Source organism: Haliotis rufescens, unplaced genomic scaffold (genome assembly GCF_023055435.1).
Source record: "Haliotis rufescens isolate VD_foot unplaced genomic scaffold, xgHalRufe1.0.p SCAF_6, whole genome shotgun sequence".
NCBI classification, from domain to species: domain Eukaryota; kingdom Metazoa; phylum Mollusca; class Gastropoda; order Lepetellida; family Haliotidae; genus Haliotis; species Haliotis rufescens.
In genome coordinates, this window is record NW_025964334.1 from 1805458 (window position 1) to 1829612 (window position 24155).

Below are 24155 nucleotides of genomic sequence, written 5' to 3' on the forward strand. Positions count from 1 at the left end.
TACCAATATATACACAATGCATAAGTTTAATAATTGACATTCACGCCTAATATTCTCACATATGTGCAAGCGCGGATACAAAAAGAGCGCTTTCTGACAAAGGAAGGGGGCACTTAACATGCAACAAGTTTAATTAATGCCAATAGTTCGCGAAGCAATTTGCGTTTGGCAGGCTTGTTAGTTTTGTTGAAAGCATCAGCAAATTGCTTAGTTGTATGTCGTAATAATTTTATCATTGTCTTTCAAAATATACAAAATTAATGTTTCAAAAGAAATTTGTGTGTCCTCTACCCTGAACCCTTGTGGTCTTTTCTCCAGTTAAGTCGCGTTATCAAGATAAACCTATAAAGATTTATACAATTTTGTCAATAATATTGACTCAGTAGTGCGGTTTACCGGTCGCGCGTTAAAATTCCTTATGTGTCTCTATAATTCACGTTCATTTTAGCATATGGGTACAATGTGTGAAGCCCATTTCTGGTGTCCGTGATATTGCTGGAATATTGCTAAAGGCGGCGTAAAACCATACTCACTCACTCATTTTAGCATAACACCACTAAGAGTGTCCCTGAAACAGCATTGCGTGAACTCTACCGACTAACGAATTGTAACTGTTCCTGTAACCCGGAAGTAATATCATAACGTGCAGATACACTTGCGCGTTGTACACTTCCGCTGTTTTCTGATGGTGGGTCGAAAACCGTGTGATGTGGAGGATCCCAGCTGACACAGAAAAGAGAGACAACATTCCACAAACAAATATCTGATAGCTTCTGACTGCGGTCGTTTCTAGTACATTTGTACTTCCCAATCGACACCATGATGGAGGTTTTAACATCTGCACAGCTGAAACGGCTGTCGGAACACAAGTACAGTTCGGAAGGGACATCCATTTTGGAACCACCTATGCAAGTGTTTTGGAGGTGGCTTATTGAACAAATACCTACCACATGGGCTCCAAACACCCTGACGATCGTGGGTTTATTCGTCAACATCCTGTCTACCCTCCTTCTCGTTTACTACAGTCCTGATGCTAAACAAGACGTAAGTAGAAAGTAGAACTTACATGCTGGGCCTAAGTCAGTATGTCACTAAGTGTGACGGCTTCTTTGTGACATTGCCTTACATAAACACATTTGATAAAATAATTTCTTTTCCAAGAACACTCAGGAATAGTTATATCTCAACTTTTGGTTTAACTTCTTAATTTATAATTATAACCATGAGTCATCGGTTGGTCACAGCGTTGTGTCTGTTCAATTGGCCCAAAATAGCTGAGGTTACATTTGCTGCAGCCATCTATTTTTTTCTTTGGTATAAATGACTATCAAACATAAGCTGATCGCTATCTAGCATTTATCTCAAAGGGGATATATAAGTGTTGTTCATTAATGACAAAATATGTGTCAGATATCAGCTGTCAATGTCAGCTACGCAAGGTTACCAGTAAGCATGGTGCTCCACCAGTTGTTTACATGTAGGATCTGATGAGACGTATCATTATCTATGATGAAATACTGGTTATCAAAAAATGTACAAAATGACAAGTGACTGATCCTGTTTTTTACCCATTCGGTAAAGCATAGTGCTCCACCAGTTGTTTACATGTAGGAGTTGATGAGTCGTATCATTATGTATGATGAAATACTGGTTATCGATAAATATACAAAATGACAAGTGACTGATCATGTTTTTCACCCATTCCTAGTCCCTCTAGGCATTATACACTGAATTGTTATTTATAACTTTCAGATGTTGGTGGTCAGCATTGTCAGTGATAGGCTGATAGCCCCATAGAACATAAATGAAACCAGACTAAAAACATTCATATCTTCGTTTAACCATTTACTGACTAAGTAAAATTTCAAAACCTATTATACAAGTAATATTATTACCATGATTACTCCCTAATGACAAAGGGACCTGAGGTTTCCTCCTGATGACAAATAACCTCACAGAAAATCATAGCTGGCAACTTCAGCCACTTGTCCGATCTCACAAACAGTCACAGCTGGCAACTTCAGCCACTTGTCTGATCTCAGAAACAGTCGCAGCTGGCAACTTCAGCCACTTGTCTGATCTCACAAACAGTTACAGCTGGCATCTTCAGACACTTGTCTGATCTCACAGTCACAGCTGGCAACTTCAGCCACTTATCCGATCTCACAAACAGTCACAGCTGGCAACTTCAGCCACTTGTTCGATCTCACAAACAGTCACAGCTGGCAACTTCAGCCACTTGTTCGATCTCACAAACAGTCACAGCTGGCAACTTCAGCCACTTATCCGATCGCACAGGCACAGCTGGCAACTTCAGCCACTTGTCTGATCGCACAGTCACAGCTGGCAACTTCAGCCACTTGTCTAATCTCACAAACAGTCACAGCTGGCAACTTCAGCCACTTGTCTGATGTAACAAACAGTCACAGCTGGCAACTTCAGCCACTTATCCGATCTCACAAACAGTCACAGCTAGCAACTTCAGCCACTTGTCTGATCGCACAGTCACAGCTGGCAACTTCAGCCACTTGTCTAATCTCACAAACAGTCACAGCTGGCAACTTCAGCCACTTGTCTGATCTCACAGTTACAGCTGGCAACTTCAGCCACTTGTCCGATGTCACAAACAGTCACAGCTGGCAACTTCAGCCACTTATCCGATCTCACAAACAGTCACAGCTGACAACTTCAGCCACTTGTCTGATCGCACAGTCACAGCTGGCAACTTCAGCCACTTGTCCGATGTCACAAACAGTCACAGCTGGCAACTTCAGCAACTTGTCCGATGCCAGAGTCTTGTAAAATTGTGTCCTGTCTAGTAAGATCAGCATATAGTCATCCATGTACATGTTATACTAAGCATGGTGAGACTTAAACTGCTTAAGATGATGCCAGTAGTCTCTCCTGTGTTTGGTACAGACCAATACCAGGAATCTTGAGGACCCTCTGTCATGTCTATGGTGGGTAAAACCCCAACCAGCAAATTTGAGTCTATGTCTAACACTAATCACCATAGATACAACATAGATTCATTTTGAAATTAATTACCGATGATTAGATGTATGTAAAAAAATCAGTTAGATTCAACATGTTTAGTAAGTTCTCTTCGCGTGCAAGCTGGTAATGTCAAATAAACCAAATGCTTCACATTCCTCCAGAAAATAAAATAATGATGACTTGGTATAATTAATTACTTTAGGCCTTGTCACTTGTGTAGTACTTATTACATAATCTGACAACATGACTTGTTTAACACTCAATCATGATGAAAGTGATGAAACAATTCCCATTTTCTTACTTTTACTTCCTGAATAAAGTATCATTGTTTTTATGTAATTTATCATGTGTTCACAGTAATCTGCAGCCACAATTCTGTTGTGTTTCATTCTCTCTATACACATTGATACACAATCTTGACGCCTCTCCCACAGACTGATTTCTGTATGTGCTATGAGGGCTCAGTGGGTTTAGTGCAATGTTTATGGACATATTATTTTGTGCATGTATGCATGATGGCTGCATATTGCAATATTGGAGATTCAGAAGGAGAATGTGTTTGCAGCAATCCTATTGGCATGGTTCGGGGTGTACAGTATTACCTTTATGCTGCGATTTGAAATACTAATGAATGTGTATCACAATACGTTTAGAAAATACCGGTATGTTACGTTTTTTAAAATCCAGGAATATTTTCTGACAAATTTCATCTTGTTGGCAACGTTTACATCAGCGCTAAGTCTCCCACTTGAGGGAAAATCTAAAATATAAACGTGGACATGATAACATCTTTTTAAAGAAAAATCATTTTTTATCTCTCTTTTTTGTCAGGGAACTCACAGTACAGAATTAAAGAAAAACTTGGGGTATTTTTATTAAAGTTCATAACAAATTACAGATGAAAGAATGCATGCAATATATTGTACGTATAGCAATACATGAACATGATGAATCATTATTGTAATATATTGCAATATGAAAATCAGGGCTGTGTCCATCACAAGTCATGGTAGTGAAGCTATTTGTCATGTTTATCAATCTGCTGCTAAATGGCCTTTCACCATGTGCACATTATAACCTTTCACCTCTTGCAACAATGCGAGCGATTGAACTTTAGGTGGAGACAGGTGGCCAGGTGATCTCCGACCCCACACTTCACTGTGCAGAGTTACATCCCTTGGGCCACCAGAATCCTATGTCTCTGGTTTCGAATCCCAGTTTGTCCCAATTATGTTTCTAGGTTTGTCAGCGCCATGCCCATGCTCCTGGGTTCCTCCAAAGTGGTAAAATGTTTAAGATTTGCATCACTTCAGGCTAACCTCCCACAATCAATCTGACACGCTGTGCTAAACATTTCACGTGCATGTAGAAACATGATAAGTGCTGAATATGATTTGTTTATGTTGTTGTCACCAGGTGTTACCGTCCCACTCTCATGTCAATCAATGACAACAGCTGTTGCCATGTTACCATGGTTACCATGGTTACAGTTTTAGGCTGCATGTTGATGCAAGCTGCCTATTTTACCAGGATCATACAATATGTATTTCTTATATATGTTATAGCTAGGAATTGATATTAATACATCGAAAATGTACTAAATGGTTACAATCATATTGGATTACTGAAAGATGTACATGTTTATGTGTATGATCAGTGTCCTACTTTCCAATAACTTGTTCTGCTTACTCCATGTACTCATGTAGTACTGACAGGCAGACTAGCTAAGGCTGTGACAGATGTACAGATTTCTGTACAATGCTGTATGGAGATGGTCATATTTTTTTATCTTCCATGACATAAGCTATTGACTTATCATGCTTATTTTGATTGCAACAAATGATCCATAATTTTTTTCGTGAATTTGATTGTCAATTATTCTTGCCTACATTATCTTGATTTTAATTACCCGGTAATGTACTTTTGGAATTAACAGACCTGTTTTTTTATTTTGACAATCAAATGTTCAAATGAATGGTTTCAGATTTTACACTGCATTGCTAGCAGACCTTGAACCCTTATCATCATGACCATATGACTTGTGGATGTGTTAGGTGTAGGATAAGTTATGTCCGAGGGTTTTTACGATATTTAAGACCTGCATCCACGGGATAAAACCAGAGACACATCTTATGAACCGAAAAAAAACCTTAAAACAACATTTATCAACATATTGTTTCAAACATACTTTCCATGAACCTTAGGAAAAGGGTGTAAAATATCTGTTGCTGGCGTAGGATTCTTGAAAAGGACATTCTAAAAAGCATTGCAATTTATCAACACCACTGCAGCCTAGTGTCACACTCACTGGGCGACAGATAGGAATGTTTCGTGATCGATCCTTGTGAATATAACAAAAGACATTTGTCATTTGATTTTACATTTCATTACATGTTGTAATCTGAAGTTGTATGAATATAATACCTGGGATATTACAACACATTACATAGCAAATAAGCCTGGAATATCCTTTAAAATGTCAGGGACTTTACAACATCATTGTTGGTGAGATTTACCCCGACTGGAGAACAATAGGAGGTCACTGGAGGTTGATGAAGTCAGCTACAGGGTCACCTGACAGAACAGTGGGAAAGTTACAGTTAAATATTTTCTAAACTTGAATAATCCTTTAAAATTAAAGCTTAGGAAATAACTATGAATATTGTTACATTATGTTCATATGGTCATGTTAAAGTCATTAGATAAGTCTTGTATCAGCTGACCATTTGCCTTACAATTATGAAATGAAAAACTAACATTCGTTTTTGTTCTGCCTGAATACAACATTTTGTTGAATCAGAGTTGTCATGGTTATGGTCAATATAGTGTGGGAACTGTAATGGGGAAATGATTAAGATTGGTTATTTCAATATGTGATGTTAGAACTGGTATGCTTTCATTAACATCCCTATATTTGATATTGGTTATTATCCCATGCCACAAAGTGGAAGGAGATATAGGTAGGGGATATAGGTAGGGGATATAGGTAGGGGCGCTGTGTGTCCATCAGTCTGTCCATCACGTTTCGTTTTCAGGAGCAGAACTCAAAAACCATGGGAGATATCTTCACTGATCTTAGCCAAACTTGGCATATAGATAGGTCTAGATGTGAACTGGTGCCCTTTGATAGTTTGAGATTTTTTAATAAAATTATTTTTCCTGTTTCCATGGCGACATTTTTTACTTAGACTGAAAATGACGGTATTGGCAGGGGATATAAATATTTCCTGCTTGTTACAATAGGTGATGTTGGTACTGATGTGCTTGTGTCATGTGGTTCCACACACCAGATTTGGCATACAACGTTGCATTTTCAAAATCAATATAAGATGATTTTGAAGTTTGTGTTTGAAGAGATGGGCAATGAAATTTGAACAAATTCCAAACAATTAAGTAAGAAACAAAGCTTGTAATTGTCGTTTTCAGATGTTCCTGCTTTGACTTCATTATATATTTATACATGGTGCAACAATGGTATGAGATTTAAAGTTGACATTCTAATATATTCAGGAAATGTCACTGGAGTGCAGATGTCCCATGGGTCGAGTGTATGTATGTGTTGACCTTTGGTAACCATTCATGTTACATCCAGGTCACAGATAGCAGCTATCAGATAGCCGTTATATAACGTGGAGATACTCATCAGGCTGGCTGTGTCCCGACTGTCATCACGGACTGTCATCACGGACTGTCATCACGGACTGTCATCACGGGGTCACATCTCCATGCTTGTTTGTATTTGATTTGTTTCATCTGGCTGTATTTAGCGGAAGGTGTTTTTGTCGGTTTTAGGGATCCTTGGTAATAAACATTTGGGATTCCAGATATCAAAAGTGGGATCCAAGGTATTAAAAGAGGGGTTCCCACTCAAGGCTTTGAAAAGGGGGAGGGAGGTGTCCCACTCCAGGCATTTAAAGGAGGGTCCCACTCCATGCATGAAAAGGAGTGGCCTACTCCAGGCATTATAAGGAGTGGCCTACTCCAGGCATTAAAAGGAGTGTCCTACTCCATGCATGAAAAGGAGGGTCCTACTCCATGCATGAAAAGGAGTGGCCTACTCCAGACTTGTTGCCATTATTGTAGACAGGATTATGATGATACATTGATAGATAGGGATTTCCTTCTGTGAATCAAAATTTAATTATTGAGGATGTTGAGTGAACATGATGAGACGAGGACAGCGCTGGACATGATGGACTGTCTGAACACTGACCATGCTTTTAGTACAATCATGTTGATAAGAGAGACTTCCAGGATCCTATTGTGTTAATAGGAGTGACAAGCCATAGTCGCCTTTTATGGCAAGCATTGGTTGCTGAAGACCTATGGTACCCCGGATCTTCATAAGCGTCTTTACTTGTGTCTTTACTTGTGTTCCTGCATATGGACCGCCTCCGTGGTCTTGTGGTAGAGCGTCCGTCCGGAGAGTGGACGGTCCGGGGTTCGATCCCCGGCCATGTCATACCAAAAGACGTTCTTACCCTGTCTGGCACTCGGCATTAAGGGTCTAAAATGAGGAACTGTCGGCTCGGAGTCAATATACTGTGTCTGAGTGGGGTATACATGTTAAACTGCAGCATGGTATCTCAGTGGGCTAGCACTATAAATCGGCATCAGTCCGGACTAGTACAAGCAGCAACACACACACGTGCATGCATGTCGCTATATAAGTGCAATAATCTTGGATGCTATGTAGAACCCTATTTCACCTCACCTCACCTCACCTCACCTCACCTCACCTCACCTCACCTCACCTCACCTCACCTCACCTCACCTCACCTCACCTCACCTCACCTATGTCCCTGTGTTCTTTCTTGTGTCCCTGCTAACTTTACTCATGTCTTTGTGTTTGTCTTTGCTACAGGTGCCATCATGGGCGTACTTTATGTGTGGTTTGGGGCTGTTCGTCTACCAGTCGCTAGACGCCATCGATGGCAAGCAGGCGCGGCGCACCAAGTCCAACACCCCTCTCGGGGAACTGTTTGATCATGGATGCGACTCAGTATCAACGGGTAAGACAAAAATACAATCTACGATTCAGTTCTTTGTCTTCGTCGTAAATACCAACTGACAGTACATACTGTCACAGTGTTTTCTAAAATATATTAGTAAGCATGTTAACATCTTCACTAATTCAACTGATGTATACTTATTGTAAATTTACTTATAACCTTTCTATCTAAACAATATCAATATTAGGGCCACACTATGGGGATGACCTCGTTTTGTGACCTTTCTGCGATGATGATATACTAAATGTACAAATATTACCTGTATTTTCATTGGTTGAGAAAGTTTCAATGACCTTCTTTAAGACATGTTATTGCCCTGAGACCCACCCTGCCGAGCAGCGGTCATAAGTTGTATTGCCCTGCATGGTTGAGCCAATGGACTCTAAGGAGAGAAATCTATTCAGCCAATCAACAAGAGCGTAACACAAAATTTGATGTGAAGCAGCATCAGTTATTCAAGTTGAAATGTTGTTGTGTTTTATGTTTTTTTTATAAAACAATAACTGACCACGATTTGGGCAACATCATGTTTTATAGACCTGCTAACCCAGCAGTACAGAACCATCAATAAACCACGGACACTAAGGTAAATTCATAGATTGCTGGAGACGGTCAGTGTCAGCCTAGACACGAATCGAGTGGATACCATTATAGTTTAGATGTGCATTTCTTCGTTTGTTCATTAGGATGGGCCGTTGCGAGGATATTCGTGAACAATCATGCTGTCACGCTCTCTGACATTTCTCAATGTAAACTGAAACGCTGAGACCAAGAATAAAGGTTCTAAATGATCAAAAAGAACGCTTATGTATGTTTTCGTGCTAGGGAATTCCCAGGGGTTTCCCCAGGAATGTGGAAGTAGTCCGTCAGTGTTTACGTCATTTCAAGAACATGGTCTCGTGAAAAACGTATGAACGTCAAATTGTGTCGTTCATACACTCGTCGTGTCCCGATATCTAGGCTGGTCGTCCCAGCCCTAGTGGCAGTAGCTGTGTATATCTATAACACTGGTCGTGTCATGATATCTAGACTGGTCGTCCCAGCCCTAGTGGCAGTAGCTGTGTATATCTATAACACTAGTCGTGTCCCGATATCTAGACTGGACGTCCCAGCCCTAGTGGCAGTAGCTGTGTATATCTATAACACTGGTCGTGTCCCGATATCTAGACTGGTCGTCCCAGCCCTAGTGGCAGTAGCTGTGTATATATCTATAACACTGGTCATGTCCCGATATCTAGACTGGTCGTCCCAGCCCTAGTGGCAGTAGCTGTGTATATCTATAAAACTAGTCATGTCCCGATATCTAGACTGGTCGTCCCTGCCCTAGTGGCAGTAGCTGTGTATATCTATAAAACTGGTCGTGTCCCGATATCTAGATTGGTCGTCCCAGCCCTAGTGGCAGTAGCTGTGTATATCTATAACACTAGTCATGTCCCGATATCTAGACTGGTCGTCCCAGCCCTAGTGGCAGTAGCTGTGTATATCTATAACACTGGTCGTGTCCCGATATCTAGACTGGTCGTCCCAGCCCTAGTGGCAGTAGCTGTGTATATCTATAACACTAGTCATGTCCCGATATCTAGACTGGTCGTCCCTGGCTCTGTATGTACAAGAGTTAGTGGAGGGGCAGCTATTTTCACTATTGTGATTGTGTTGCAATGACACTGATATTTTGTTGTTCCAGTGTTTGTCATGCTGGGCGTGAGTATCGCAATGAAGCTCGGGAAGAATCCAGGATGGATGCTGTTCGAGAACTTGACAGCTATGTTTTTATTTTACTGTGCACACTGGCAGGCCTACGTCTGCGGCAAACTCAGGTTTGGCCCGTGAGTATTTCATTGTATTCTTCAAAATATAAAAGTCTTGTACAGTACCATGACAACTGTGTAAGATCCTGTTCCCCCACGTAACCATGGTGACAGTGATGTGGTCTTGTGTTGCAGCCTGGATGTCACGGAGGGCCAGTTTACAGTTATGTTTGTGCATCTAGTTTCTACAGTCATGGGAGATTCGTTCTGGGATATACAGGTAGGTGCGACGCCTAGAAGTCCAGGTTGTAAGGGAGACTTAATGAATGAGGCTTGGTTCATTGTGGGTCTTTGTGCCCCGGAAGTGTAGATCATTGCTCTGCATGGATTGTCTGTTCAGGACTGGGTTATTGACAGGTCGCCTTTATGCAGCTGGAATACTGCTGATTGTAGTGTTGAACGACAAACTGGATCAAGAACCTATTCTAAACAAATCAATGATTGCTTCTCCATGTAGAGACTGGGTAGAATTCTTTTTAGATGGATCTGGTTGTCAAGGACCGTGATTTGGCTGATTGTGTGTCATTGAGTCCCTCTGCTCTAAACTTTCAGTCCCAGGCGTGTCTGGTCCACACTTGATACGGTGGTGATTTACCGGCCGTTGTGATGTAGCTCATTAGCTGGAATATTGCTGACATAGGCCTTGACCTACATTCACTCACTCACTCAGTAAAATTTGGTAATGTTCCCATGCTTGTTGAAATGACTAGGCTTATGATTGTGTGAGTGTTTGCTGGGTGGTTCCGACTGCCTGGCCAGCAATGCTCCGACCTTGGTAGCCCAGTCTGTTTCTTGCCCATCAGCCACAAGTTTGGTGAAAATTACAGGTTGCTGAACAGCTGATTTTTGCTGTCTGCATCAATAATTAACTTATCAGGATAAATAATTCTATTATAAATTATAAACTCATTTCAAAAGTGAAAAAGGCCTCGGAGATTTTTTTTACTTGAAATTTGTCCTAAAAAGTTAGGTAGGTATAAAAAAAATATTCTGGAGTAACAAATTTAAAACAACTCAATTTTTCAAGAACATTTTATCATATCCCTGGCACTCAGTTCGTGCACAAATTGCAATATAACAATATTCATGTCATGGGTGGAAATGCATCAAAGACGTTGCTATGTTGGCAGCATAGGTGACACTTAACTCTTTCAACACCAGCCAACCAGAAGAACACTGCTGTTCCCAGAGACTCTTGTGTGATAGATGAAGCCAACATTTATCACTAACATGAGGAAATACCTCAGTTTTCGAAGCTTCGTATGAATAACACATACGTTGAAGGCTGCCATGTTAGAATACTTTAAAAAAACTTTTATTGTTTCACCGACATAATCTGCTACAAGGTTCGTGATTGGTCAAATTTAAGCATGTGACCTAAGGCAGCCAATCAAATTACAGCAAATACAGTACGTCCTTGTGTATGATCATTTTCAGACTTTGGCGAAAGGTTTGGGTTAAATCAAGTTATTCTGAACGTCTTAAGCATGAAATCGCGATCTATATTAAAAATATGGAACTTTATGGTTGCATTGTGCTGGGTTACGAGCTGTGACAAAGATTTCGTTTGCATATATTTTGGCATTAAAGACATCGTGTCCGAGCCGAGAAATCGAGGCAACGAAAGCCGAGAAATCGAGGCAACGAAAGCCGAGATGTCATTTGACTAACATTACACAAAATCGCACGCAAAGATGGAAATAATAACTTTTAGATATATTTTTGTTGATTTTATTACTTTGAATAATTTATTTAAGGATTTGCTTGAAACGTCTTTATTTTGCTGTTTGACATGTTTGATGAGAACCCGTTGTCAAAGTGTGTCCGAGAATTTTATTTTCAATAACATTGGGGGAAATAGTGAATAATTTTTTAATCTATTGATAAATGATAAAATCAAATGAAATGTGATAGATTTAATAAATGAATGATAGGACAAGTAGGTCAATAAAATTATGAACTATTTTGACGTGACTTGGGCGATATACCCTGCGGTGTCTGGTGACTCGTGGCTTCTTGGCCGATGTACCAGCCAACAGTGTTGAAAGAGTTAAACTGGTCACCACTGCGCTTTGCGTTGACAAGCTTGGATGGTATCAGAGAAGGATCCCAGTGAGAAATATCAGAGTGACTTCCCTTTGCTTTACGCTCGACGAGGAAATGAAATATTTTATTGTTTGAACTTTTTGACGTAAAGATCGGCGGTAATAAAAAATAAGGGTAATTTTCATTTTTATTTGTTTTAAACATATGCACTTTGTAAGAGCGGCGCATCCGTAAACCAAGAAATTTAAAAAATGTCGCCTAAGCATCAGTCTCTTGTCAGAGATGTTGAGGAATGTCTTTTGTTTTTTTCATCTTCAACAATTGTTTCTTTCAGATCCCCATTTTAGGAATTGAGATGAAGATTTTAGTGATATTATTCAGTCTGCTGGGGGCGGCAGCAGCGTCATATCGCACCTACTTGTGTGTCATGAAGGGCGGCGTGGGCAAAAACGGATCCACTGTTGCTGTAAGCACTTCTCAACTCATCCTCGATTATCAAGTGTATCATATATCTGTTCTATTTTTGCCACCATAGCTTTGTTTCCGATTGTTTCTCGCTCAGAAGCTTGATATCGACGACCAATCAAAATGCCCCTTCTTAAGGATACTTCATAGGTCTTAGTTCAAAAATGTCAGCCTTGTCTGAGGAAACCTTTGATATTTTTAATCGAATCAGAAGATTGTCAAGAATGGTCTTTCAGGTTGAAAATATTTGTTCCAATGTAGTAGGTTCCTTACTCTGCAAACATTCCCGGTTTGTTTGCAAAAAGGCATCCTTCACGCAGCCCTAATGCCAAGAGTCCAAAATGTAAGATGTCCCGTTAATAAATATACTGCAAGTGATTCTATAGCATTTGATCAAGCAATGTATTTCATTTTCATTTGTGTATCCATTAACATTTGTGTACCCCCAAAATAGTCTACGCCCACTATCTGTCCACTGTTTCCGATTGGCAGGGTGTTGGTTGCGTTACTGCACTGAGTGATGTCACCGATTTCATATTGTTGTCTGCACATTTTTGTGTCAATCATTGACTAAGCAGTCTGTGAAGTTGTTATCAATGCCTTATGTATTTATCAGTATCACTTCATTATCCTTTCGTGTTTATGAAAGAATGAACATAAAAAACAGTATACACATTTTGCATAAATTGGATTTACTGTGTGCACTCCGGTTTATTTATGTCAGTTACTGCAAAATATATTGAAGTCTTCACAAGCTGTATCATGTGATTGTGTGATCACGGTGATGTTGAAAAAAATATTAATAATACATAGGGCTGGGATGACACACCAACTATGCTCATGATCGTATACACATCACGATACTTGCATGTGCTCTTTCCTGTGGTGCGTAAGTCATCTAACATAGACAGGATGGCCAAATACCTGGCACACTAACAATTTACAGTTGACGGTGTCCAGTATGGCGCAATGGATGAAACTATTTTAACATTTTCACTACTAATTAGTGTTTGGTGTAACATTTATTGTAGAATACATATAAAGTAGGAATCAATACTGTTTACACAGTATCTGATTGTGATTGCGATTGGTACTTGCACCGTTGCATCGGCCCATTACTAACAATACATGTTATAAGAATGATAGTAATGCTAATGATATCAAACGTCTGTTTCACTGCCCAGCGCACTAATTGTAAGTAGATATTGTCTGTGTGTACTTTCAGGATACCAGCACCATCTTCCCGATGTTCCCCATCGTCCTGGCCGTCGTCCTCGGCACCCTCATCCAGGCCAAGTCCCCCACCCACGTCTTCGAGCGGCATCCATGTCTTTATATAGTAAGCTTTGGGCTGCTGGCAGCAAAAGTCTCGAACAGATTAGTGGTGAGTTGACTGTGTGTCATCCATGTCTCTATGTAGTTAGCTTTGGGCTGCTGGCAGCAAAAGTCTCGAACAGATTAGTGGTGAGTTGACTGTGTGTCATCCATGTCTCTATATAGTTAGCTTTGGGCTGCTGCCAGCAAAAGTCTCGAACAGATTAGTGGTGAGTTGATTGTGTGTCATCCATGTCTCTATGTAGTTAGCTTTGGGCTGCTGCCAGCAAAAGTCTCGAACAGATTAGTGGTGAGTTGACTGTGTGTCATCCATGTCTCTATATAGTTAGCTTTGGGCTGCTGGCAGCAAAAGTCTCGAACAGATTAGTGGTGAGTTGACTGTGTGTCATCCATGTCTCTATGTAGTTAGCTTTGGGCTGCTGCCAGCAAAAGTCACGAACAGATTAGTGGTGAGTTGACTGTGTGTCATCCATGTCTCTATGTAGTTAGCTTTGGGCTGCTGGCAGCAAAAGTCTCGAACAGATTAGTGGTGAGTTGACTGTGTGTCATCCATGTCTCTATGTAGTTAGCTTTGGGCTGCTGCCAGCAAAAGTCACGAACAGATTAGTGGTGAGTCGACTGTGTGTCATCCATGTCTCTATGTAGTTAGCTTTGGGCTGCTGCCAGCAAAAGTCTCGAACAGATTAGTGGTGAGTTGACTGTGTGTCATCCATGTCTCCATGTAGTTAGCTTTGGGCTGCTGGCAGCAAAAGTCTCGAACAGATTAGTGGTGAGTTGACTGTGTGTCATCCATGTCTCTATGTAGTTAGCTTTGGGCTGCTGCCAGCAAAAGTCACGAACAGATTAGTGGTGAGTTGACTGTGTGTCATCCATGTCTCTATGTAGTTAGCTTTGGGCTGCTGCCAGCAAAAGTCTCGAACAGATTAGTGGTGAGTTGACTGTGTGTCATCCATGTCTCTATGTAGTTAGCTTTGGGCTGCTGCCAGCAAAAGTCACGAACAGATTAGTGGTGAGTTGACTGTGTGTCATCCATGTCTCTATATAGTTAGCTTTGGGCTGCTGCCAGCAAAAGTCTCGAACAGATTAGTGGTGAGTTGACTGTGTCATCCATGTCTCTATTTTAGAACAGATGTTATATTTGAGATAGCACTTTCTTGGTAAAGTTCAGATTCTAGTACTTTTTGGGTTTTGGGTGTACCCCTCTGACAAATGTAAATTGGCACAGCTCCCATGGCCGAAAGCTATGAACACAATGCCATAGAAACGAGTCCAAGAATCCGTACTTTGAATTGTTTGATAGGCATTAGTAAGAAGTTGACGGATGACAAAGTAGACACAAGTTGCTATGTCTTGCATGACAAGGGTAAAAGGATCTATACCGAAATGTCACCTTTACAGTATTAAAGAAGTTGTTACCCATAAGCTGTGTCTACTTTGTAATCTGTACTATATTAAGAAAGTGTTATCCCAAATATAACATTTGTTACATTTGACCTCTTTCTAGCTGTACTATTTTTACACTGACACTGGTCATTACTGTTTACAAACTGAAAAAAGTTGGAAGAACCATTTTGGATGATAAATAACATCTCACGCTCGTGTCTTTTTATATCAAATATTTTAACACAATGTAATGAAATGTAAAATTAAATGACAAGCTTTTTCTTTATATTCCTTGAGGATCGAACCAGCAACTTTCGTATCTGTAGTCCAGAAGTGTACCACTAGGCTACAGCGGCGCTGATAAGTCACAATGCTTTTAAGAATGTCTTTTCCAAGTGCCATATGCCAGTGACAGATATTTTATGCCCGCTTCCCAAGGTTCATGGAAAGTATGTAAGCGCGCCTTGCTTTAACTACACATAAAATTATCTTTCGACAACAAAACATAAATCTAATTTGTTGGGTTTCGTTTCAAATTTATGGTATCTCATTATTCCATCTTTGTGTGCAAAAACCATAAGACTATTTGGTGGAATACTGAATTTGTAAGATATCCATGGTGATAGACATTTGCATTTTTCAGGTGGCAAATATGACGAAGAGCGAGATGAACTTGCTGGATTCGGGGTTGATAGGACCCGGACTGATGTTTCTAAACCAGTACTTCAATAATTTCTTCAATGAATACTTCCTGCTGTGGATATGCTGTGTGAGTGTGCATTAAATAGGTTCAGATGAAAATTCTCAGACCACACGACCTATGACCCTTGATCAGCCAGTGTATTTCACCTCCATCGCTAGTCATCGCTACCATAGCTTTGTTTCGCAAGTGACGTAATCATCCTTCTCATTACTAACAGTGAAACAATACACTCCATCTCATCGTGACCAACTATCGAGATATAATGATGCATGCAGCCCTCCTTATCAACCTGGCACACAATTGTCTTGCTCATCAACAACCAAACTAAACACTTCTAAATACGAGTTTGCCAAAGATCAACATTCAAAATTCCAGCAATGTACGGGTGATCCCTCTCGATATATTTAATCAGTTTAGAAGACTTGTTTTTTATGCATGTTTAGTTGGATAATATGCTTATATTTACCAGAGGCGTTGGGGTAGTCTAGTGGTTAAAGTTTTGGATCTTCACGTCAAAGGCCTGGGTTCGATTTCCCACATGGGTACATTGTGTAAAGCCCATTTTCCGGTGTTCCTCGCCATGACATTGCTGGAATATTGCTAAAAACGGTGTAAAACCATACTCACTCACTTATATTCACCATATTCTGATCCAGTTTATATCTGGCTGCCATTGCCATTTGTCTTCTTTTTTCCTTGACCCACATCAGCAATTTGTAGGTATATAGCGACCACACTTAACATGCTTAAAGTGGCAGTACAGTCAAGTCCCGTTACTCCGACATGGTTGGTTGCATATGATTATGTAGGATTAACAAGTATGTCGGTTAAACGAAATTAAGTAGTATCAACGTTCATGATCGAAAATCAGACAACTACAAAATAGATAACGATACAAACACGTAATAAAAAAAAAGAAAAATGAAATATTCATATTGTTATATTACATTGTTAACGGAATATGTTTTCTAATCCTGCAGCCTCTCAAGCTCAATACAAAACAACTGTTATGGACTGCATGACTTATTCAAAATACTTTAAAAAGCATAATCTGAAATGGAAGTCGCGAGTTTGAAACTGGCACCGCAAAGCTTGAGAAAGCTGCTTTCTTAGTGGCTAGCATTGACTTCCTGTTAGTCATTTCATTGGTCAGTCATAGTTCGCGAAAGGTTGTTCTGACGTGACCTGTAATGGGATGTCCTCGGCGATTGCGAGAACTGATTTTAATGAGATTGAGGTAATCCAAGCATGTGATTAATCCTGTTTTAAAGCATTACTTGTTTATTGTTAGGCAAGTTTATCTCTGCAGCCATTGTGATATACAGCTACCAGCCGACTCGTCTTGCATCAAAACACAGGCTGTGTACTCGCGGACAGATGACCACGGAGAACGCTGATCACTGTGTCGGATTAATGAGACTGATTATTGAGTAGTTTCAGCAATTCGTTGGAAATTAGGTGTGCGAGACAATCAGATTAACGAGTCTAAGTAGCACTGATTTAGTCAGTTCCCGTCAATAGTGTCGGATAAAGCAGATTGTCAGATTAACGAGTGTCGGATTAAGTGACTTGACAGTATATACATATATGATATATATCATATGTAAATTGCATGTACAATTAACTGAAATTTTCTCCCTTTTTTGCAGTTGTATGTGACGGTGGACATAGTGAAATATTCATACATTGTTTGTCAAGAAATCTGCGACTATCTTGGCATTTACTGCTTCACAATCACCTCAAAACCCCCACCTAAATCAACTATCAATGGCAAGGAGAAGAAAAGTTGAGATGCTCTCGCCAGCTGGAATTACCTCCTTTGTTATTTTCGTATATTTATTGAATCATAGATCAGACCCTGTGTCGTCGCTATTTGTTGATTTTAATCCAAACTGATCAAATGTGCACCTTGTGTATGTGTTGTTTGAGTGGCTCATCATCCGGTATTTCTGTAGGTTGAGAAGCTTGTCATATATGTGCATAGTTTTTGTTTCAAACATGTTTTTAGTCCTTAATTTATTGTTAAATCAAGATCGGATGAGAAAAAGGTGCCATTGTCATAAGGTGTATCTTCAAATCAACATCAAATAGGAAAAATGCTAAAATGTGACTGTTAAGAGTGAAAATTGATTCATGATTGTTGCAATTATCTGATATTCTTATGGAAAAATGATTACATGTTTTACCCTAAGGGTAAAGAATTAAATCTGTAAGCAAGAGAGCACTCCCAACATGGGTGCATGCTAAATATAGATTCATTTGAATTGTTCCATATTTGGTGGGCTCCATTTTTTTACAAAATACACTCTTGCTTTCTTAGACATGTTGGACAGGAATTAGATTGCTGCAGTTTGCTTTTCAGTAGAAAATGGTAAGGTAAGATGGTTGGTGCCCTGCTGTGGCTGGCTGTGTACAGTCTATTAAACATACTTTTTAGTCATAAAATATTCCAAATTGATTTTATGGTCAAAGCTAATACAGGAAAAATATCACTCTCAATGCAACCCTGATTTTTCCCCTTATCTCCAATCAGCAACAGTAGAACTCACTTTAACATGAACAAGGGATGTTGTAATGTTGGAGCTAGAAATTCAGGAGTGGATTCAACAGTAAATGTTATAAGCCACAACTTTAGAAATGGATGTTTCTGATTTGTCAATGTGAGGTTGTCAATGACAATAGCCTACCTCTTGTAACAACAGCTGCTTAGAAGGGGCTCATCATGTTGGAAGTTTGATAAAACCTATACTTATTAGGGCTTAAAAAAGGAAAATAATTGGTTCTCAGGCAATGAATTTTGAAAATATAGTGCAGGTGGGTGGTTGTTGGTTTGGTTTTTTTGGCTTGTCCAAACTAGTATGTAACCAAATAAACAGTTGTGTACCATCCACCTGGGAAAGGGCCTCCCTACACAAACTCCTATTGCCACCATGACCATAACACGAGACGTGCAGTAAAGCAGTACGCGTGTAAAGGGAAGTAACTGTGTGCTATATTGGATCGCATTGTTTTGAAGTATTGGGGTTTTAAAAAAAAAATTAAATGGAAATAAAAACAAAATGTGTGCCAGACTTTCTGATGATATGGGCGGTGCCTGAGAACCAAGACTATTATTTTTTTAGCCTAGAATAACACTTATTGTCTTGTATTCTGCTACCTCACACCAAGCCAGAAAACAAACATGTCTGTCAATTACACGAACAAAGCATGGATGTTTATCATGTGTCCACCGCATTCCTCATGGTGTACCGTCACAGTGGCAGGATGTGACAGTCACACTATCCAATGTGTGATAGAAGTAAATTTTGAAATAGTTTTCAAGAAATCTTATTAAAGTGAGTGAGTGAGTATGTTTTTACACCGCTTTTAGCAATATTCCAGCAATATCACGGCCAGGGGACACCAGAAATGGGCTTCACACAATTTACCCATGTCAGGAATCGAACCCGGGTTTTCGGCGTGACGAGCGAACGCTTTAACCACTAGGCTACCCGACCGCGCCCCTTATTAAAGGTTTCCATCCAATACGAACAACACAATTGTATGTATTTTGAGCCATTTCTCCCAGACCTTGACAGCAATCTCATTTAAATCTGATGTTTTACTCCAATAAGGCTAAAAAAAAATAAAAGAATTGGTTCTCAGGCAATGGCTTTTGAAAAAATCAGGCAGGCGGGTGGACTTTTTTGGTTTTTTTAAAAATGGAAATAAAGACAAAAAGTGCAGAGAACTTTATGATGATGCGTGAACCTGAGAACCGAGACTATTTTTTTTAGCCGAAGATCTGAGGACACAGCCATAGATAGTCATGTCATGTGAACAGTGAGCGCCCAATCAAAGGGAAGGATCAGGTTGGCTGATTTGAAAGTTCACCTGAAGCGACCTTCTATGGATTTGAATAAGATTGGCCTTAATAGTAGTCGTGTGTTTGAGGGGCCACACCCACAACCCGGGAGGCCTTCTTTAAGACCCCCCGGGAATGTTGCTACAGTGCAAGGCCATGCTCCCACGCTCACCTGCTGTCTGTTACTCTCAACTTGGACGGACAAGTTTCAAGCTGATCATTATTTATCCTGATAAAATTGTGAGAATTATTCTGACAGTGAAGTCATGCTCATTACCTCCTATTGTGTGTTGCCATGGTTACAGCGATCTCTCTTACAGCATAATATCTTCATTAAACATAATAAATTCATCCAATGATTTAGGAAACTGAATAATTTCTGCTTTGTTGTTGTAATTGGGCCACTCTGTCACAAAAAACAAATCTGTTTTATGGAAATATTTTTCATTTTTCATATTGCATTTAAGCTTGAACTGATCAGGGTTTTATGGCAATTTTTGTATGATACTTTCGAAGAGTTTATTAATTTTATGTTGTACGTGTATCTAGCTGTTTTTTATCTGTAACTGATCTATTGTATGTTATGTTGCCATGGTTACAATTGTAGTAGGACTGTAACAGGACACACCCTACAGACACATCAGGATACAGGTGTCGTGATGCAGGTGTTGGATATTCATACAGAATACCAACCTTCAGAGGCACCCCAATTCACTGGGTAGAGTTGCATCCCTTTGGTGTGGCAGAATCCTATAACACAAGATTAAGATCAGAATTAGGGTAACAGTCTGGTTAGAATCGGATAGGGTCAAGGTCAAGGTCAGGGTAAAATTCAGGCCGAGGCTCTTTCTGACCCAGTTTATTAAGGTGTTAATGTTGTCACTATTAGTCAAGCAAAATCATCAAAAGATATTTGCAAAAATAATAACTTTTCATGTCCCCGTCTTCCCCCATCTTAATTATATCACGACGGTGCCACCTTGTTACAGTCCTGCCTTGTCGTGGCGGCTTCTGCATGACGGACATATTTTTGATTGATGTTTGACATTTTTTCAGGGATGGAGGACTGCTACCATATTTTTGTTCATAATTTTGTAAAAATATTTTTGTATTGTCATGAATCATTGATCACTTTGTTTCCAATAACTAATTATGTTGTTTGATATGAATACTAACTCGTATGTCATCCCTTTTTATGCAAGATTCTGTATTTCCAGAGATGAGAAAATAACCGACTTCTATACGTCTTTCCAGTGTTTAATCCCAGTGAATGTAGAATACTCACAACTATTAATACGTATTTTACAGTAGTGTGTTATTGTTTTAGTGTGTGTTTGAAGTGAATTATTAGATGATCATATAAAGATATATGTGACCACCCTGAAGTAAGGGATCTCATGGGTGACTTGTTTTGACTTCTTATTTATTTTAAGAATACAGAATTTCATGAACATAGGATACAATTCACAAGCAACAATTCATATGTATTGCAGAGAAACATGGCATCAAACATTTGGACTCATTTCCTGCAAAATCCCATGGTCAGTATTGAAATAGTAACTGTTGTTTGTTGTGATAATTAAGATATCATCATCATGACTGATTAATCGAAATTGGACATGTCTGCTGAAATGTTTTGGAATAACGTTTTTATTACACTGTGCACAAAGGAATCCCATTTGTAGTCTTGAAATAGTAATTGTAATAATTTAGATTTCGAACTAACGAGAACTATAAGATATTTGTGTACAGTCCTCATACATGGCGATTTTTAGGGAAGTAAGTTGACGTCGACCCTCTTTCTTTATGACATCACATGACAATTGTATCCTGGCACCCATGAAATTCCGGTTCTCCAGATGGTCACGTGTGTGGAGACGTGTATGCTGCTGTTGCTTCATGTGCTGACGTTAGTTTGACGAGGCTGTAACATATACACCTTGAAGAAAGTTAAGCACCACCACTTCTTTTGTATTAGTCCTATGTCCTGAACTTGATGTATCTTTTTGGATAGCCTAGTGGTTAAAGGGTTCGCTTGTAACGCTGAAGGCCCTGGTTCGATTCTGCACATGGGTACAACGTGTGAAGTCTATTTCTGATGCCCCCGATGATATCACAGAAATAGTTCTAAAATCGGCGTATTGCCATACTCACTCTTTCACTCATTGCATGTATCATTTGGAAATATCTGTTACATTTGCTGCTTTTGATAATGTCAAATTGACCACTCATGTTTGACAGTAAGTGCACCAGCACCAGATGGGTGCACGTGTACCGAGTCCCGTCACGTGATGCATATAAGCCAGTGAAGGGGAAGTCAGATAGCTATTGCTGTGTCGCAGTTACAGAACATATCGGTTGATGATCAGTTTCGGTTTCTGTAGTGTAAACAAAAATAAATGTGTCGGTGAAATTTTAAGAAGATGTGATTTTCTATAAACTTTTAGGCAACGGTGCTTAACATATATTCAGGTGTATGTTTTCCAACTAATTTCACTATTGTTTCTTACCTGATTGTTTGCATGACTGTGTGGTGCAGTGTCCTGTTTGTTGTGCCATCATGGACGTAGGTGCAAGGTTGTTTAGTGGAAAAATAATGTTTAAGACCTGGAAATAACGATTGATTAAAATAGATGAGTTGGTTGTCGGGAAGTTACTTTTTACGAAGTGTGATGATGGTGAGGGTTCTATGACTGGAGGGCTGGGGTGGTTATTGGTCTATTCTAATTCATTGCATACGAAAAGAATAATAAGCATTGTTTTAGGAGTCATGAACGTTCTGTTTTTACTTTTGCCTTGTTTGGCTTGTGGCTGCCATGGATGATCTATCCTTGCATGATGTTGATGCCCTGCACACTTTCTGGGTTTAATGCAGGAAATATGAATTGTTGGACCCATCTTTCATTTTACTGATCTGTTACTTCTTTGAGAAGCATTTAGAAGTTTGAGTACTAAGTAAGGCTATATGGATGAACAACTTTATTCCAATTAGGAGCAACTTGCTTGATAACGGTGTTAGAACCTACACCGAAACTTAGCTCCTAATTGTAATAAAGAAGTTCATCCATAAATCTTATCTTTACTTACTTAGCTGTGGTTATTTGAAGTAGAAATAAAGGGAAGTGGGTAATTTAGCTTCCTTGCACATGTGACTGTGTACATGTATATTGTGGTGGGTGTTGCCAGTCAGAGCTGGTCATAGACAGGGAGTCACAGCGGTAGGTGACAGGTTTTAGTTCAACTGAAACACTGCTGCTGTTTCGAGTCTGTGTTTCTATGGGACCAGGGTTTTGCTCATCCATACTTAACCAAAACACAGTAAACGCCAAATGAAATAATGTCGTGGAATACAAGCCAGTGTCTTGACACTCAGGGTAGAAGCAAAGAAATGGCCCTACTGGAAGCTTGTACAGGTTATGGCATTTTTCCCTAGATTAGGCGCTTGTTTAAATACTAGTCTGTGAAAACACTCACAAGACGATACTTCAGGCAGATCTTATGAGTGTTCGAACATTGTGGTGCTCTCTGATGTATTCTGTGGGGTTGAAATCAGAATAACTGTTTTGATGATCACAAAGTGACACACGTTATATCGAGGCAAAGCCTGAGAAGAATCCCAGCCCTGAAGTGGTTATTGCTCCATCGTCTGGGTGAGAGTTGTAACGAGATCAACGCAGAGATCATAGCACTCTAAATTTTCTATTCTTGCAACCATCTTTTAACAACAATCCTTGTATGTTGTTGTCTCACTGCACAAGCCAGGACCCTGTGCCACAAAACAATCTTAGTGCTACACCCATTGTAGGACTGTTAGCGTTACCCCATTGTTACAACTCAGATCATCGTAAGTCTATCTTAACCCAGTCACAATTTTAAGCCTGTGTTACAACTCTGACCATCGTAAGTCTGTCTTAGCGCAGTCACAATTGTGAGTCTGTTACAACTCTGACCATCGTAAGTCTGTCTTAGCACAGTCACAATTGTGAGTCTGTTACAACTCTGACCATCGTAAGTCTGTCTTAGCGCAGTCACAATTGTGAGTCTGTTACAACTATGACCATCGTAAGTCTGTCTTAGCGCAGTCACAATTGTGAGTCTGATATAACTCTGACCATCGTAAGTCTGTCTTAGCGCAGTCACAATTGTGAGTCTGTTACAACTCTGACCATCGTAAGTCTGTCTTAGCGCAGTCACAATTGTGAGTCTGTTACAACTCTGACCATCGTAAGTCTGTCTTAGCGCAGTCACAATTGTGAGTCTGTTACAACTCTGACCATCGTAAGTCTGTCTTAGCGCAGTCACAATTGTGAGTCTGTTACAACTATGACCATCGTAAGTCTGTCTTAGCGCAGTCACAATTGTGAGTCTGATATAACTCTGACCATCGTAAGTCTGTCTTAGCGCAGTCACAATTGTGAGTCTGTTACAACTCTGACCATCGTAAGTCTGTCTTAGCGCAGTGACTGAGGTCCATGCATTTCTACTTGAAAGGTTATTGTCTCACTAGATTGGTGTCTGTCCTACTTACCAATTTAGAAATAGTCTGTGATGCTAATGTGATA

At 39.8% G+C, this 24155-nt stretch overlaps 1 protein-coding gene across 1 annotated transcript; it reads left to right on the forward strand.

The window, feature by feature from the left end:
- Positions 1-667: 667 nt before the first annotated feature.
- On the forward strand, positions 668-24155 carry LOC124149786 (cholinephosphotransferase 1-like). The gene is made up of 8 exons (XM_046521558.2): positions 668-1044; positions 7862-8009; positions 9694-9835; positions 9953-10037; positions 12198-12329; positions 13554-13712; positions 15690-15815; positions 17399-24155. The coding sequence occupies exons 1-8, from the start codon at positions 820-822 to the stop codon at positions 17537-17539; spliced, it is 1158 nt and encodes a 385-aa protein (XP_046377514.2). The 5' UTR covers positions 668-819; the 3' UTR covers positions 17540-24155.

Coding starts and splice junctions, on each gene's coding strand:
- LOC124149786 (XM_046521558.2), top strand. CDS start 820: ATGATGGAGGTTTTAACATCTGCACAGCTGAAACGGCTGTCGGAACAC. Junction 1,045..7,861: donor GTCCTGATGCTAAACAAGAC/GTAAGTAGAAAG, acceptor TCTTTGCTACAG/GTGCCATCATGGGCGTACTT. Junction 12,330..13,553: donor AAAACGGATCCACTGTTGCT/GTAAGCACTTCT, acceptor GTGTACTTTCAG/GATACCAGCACCATCTTCCC.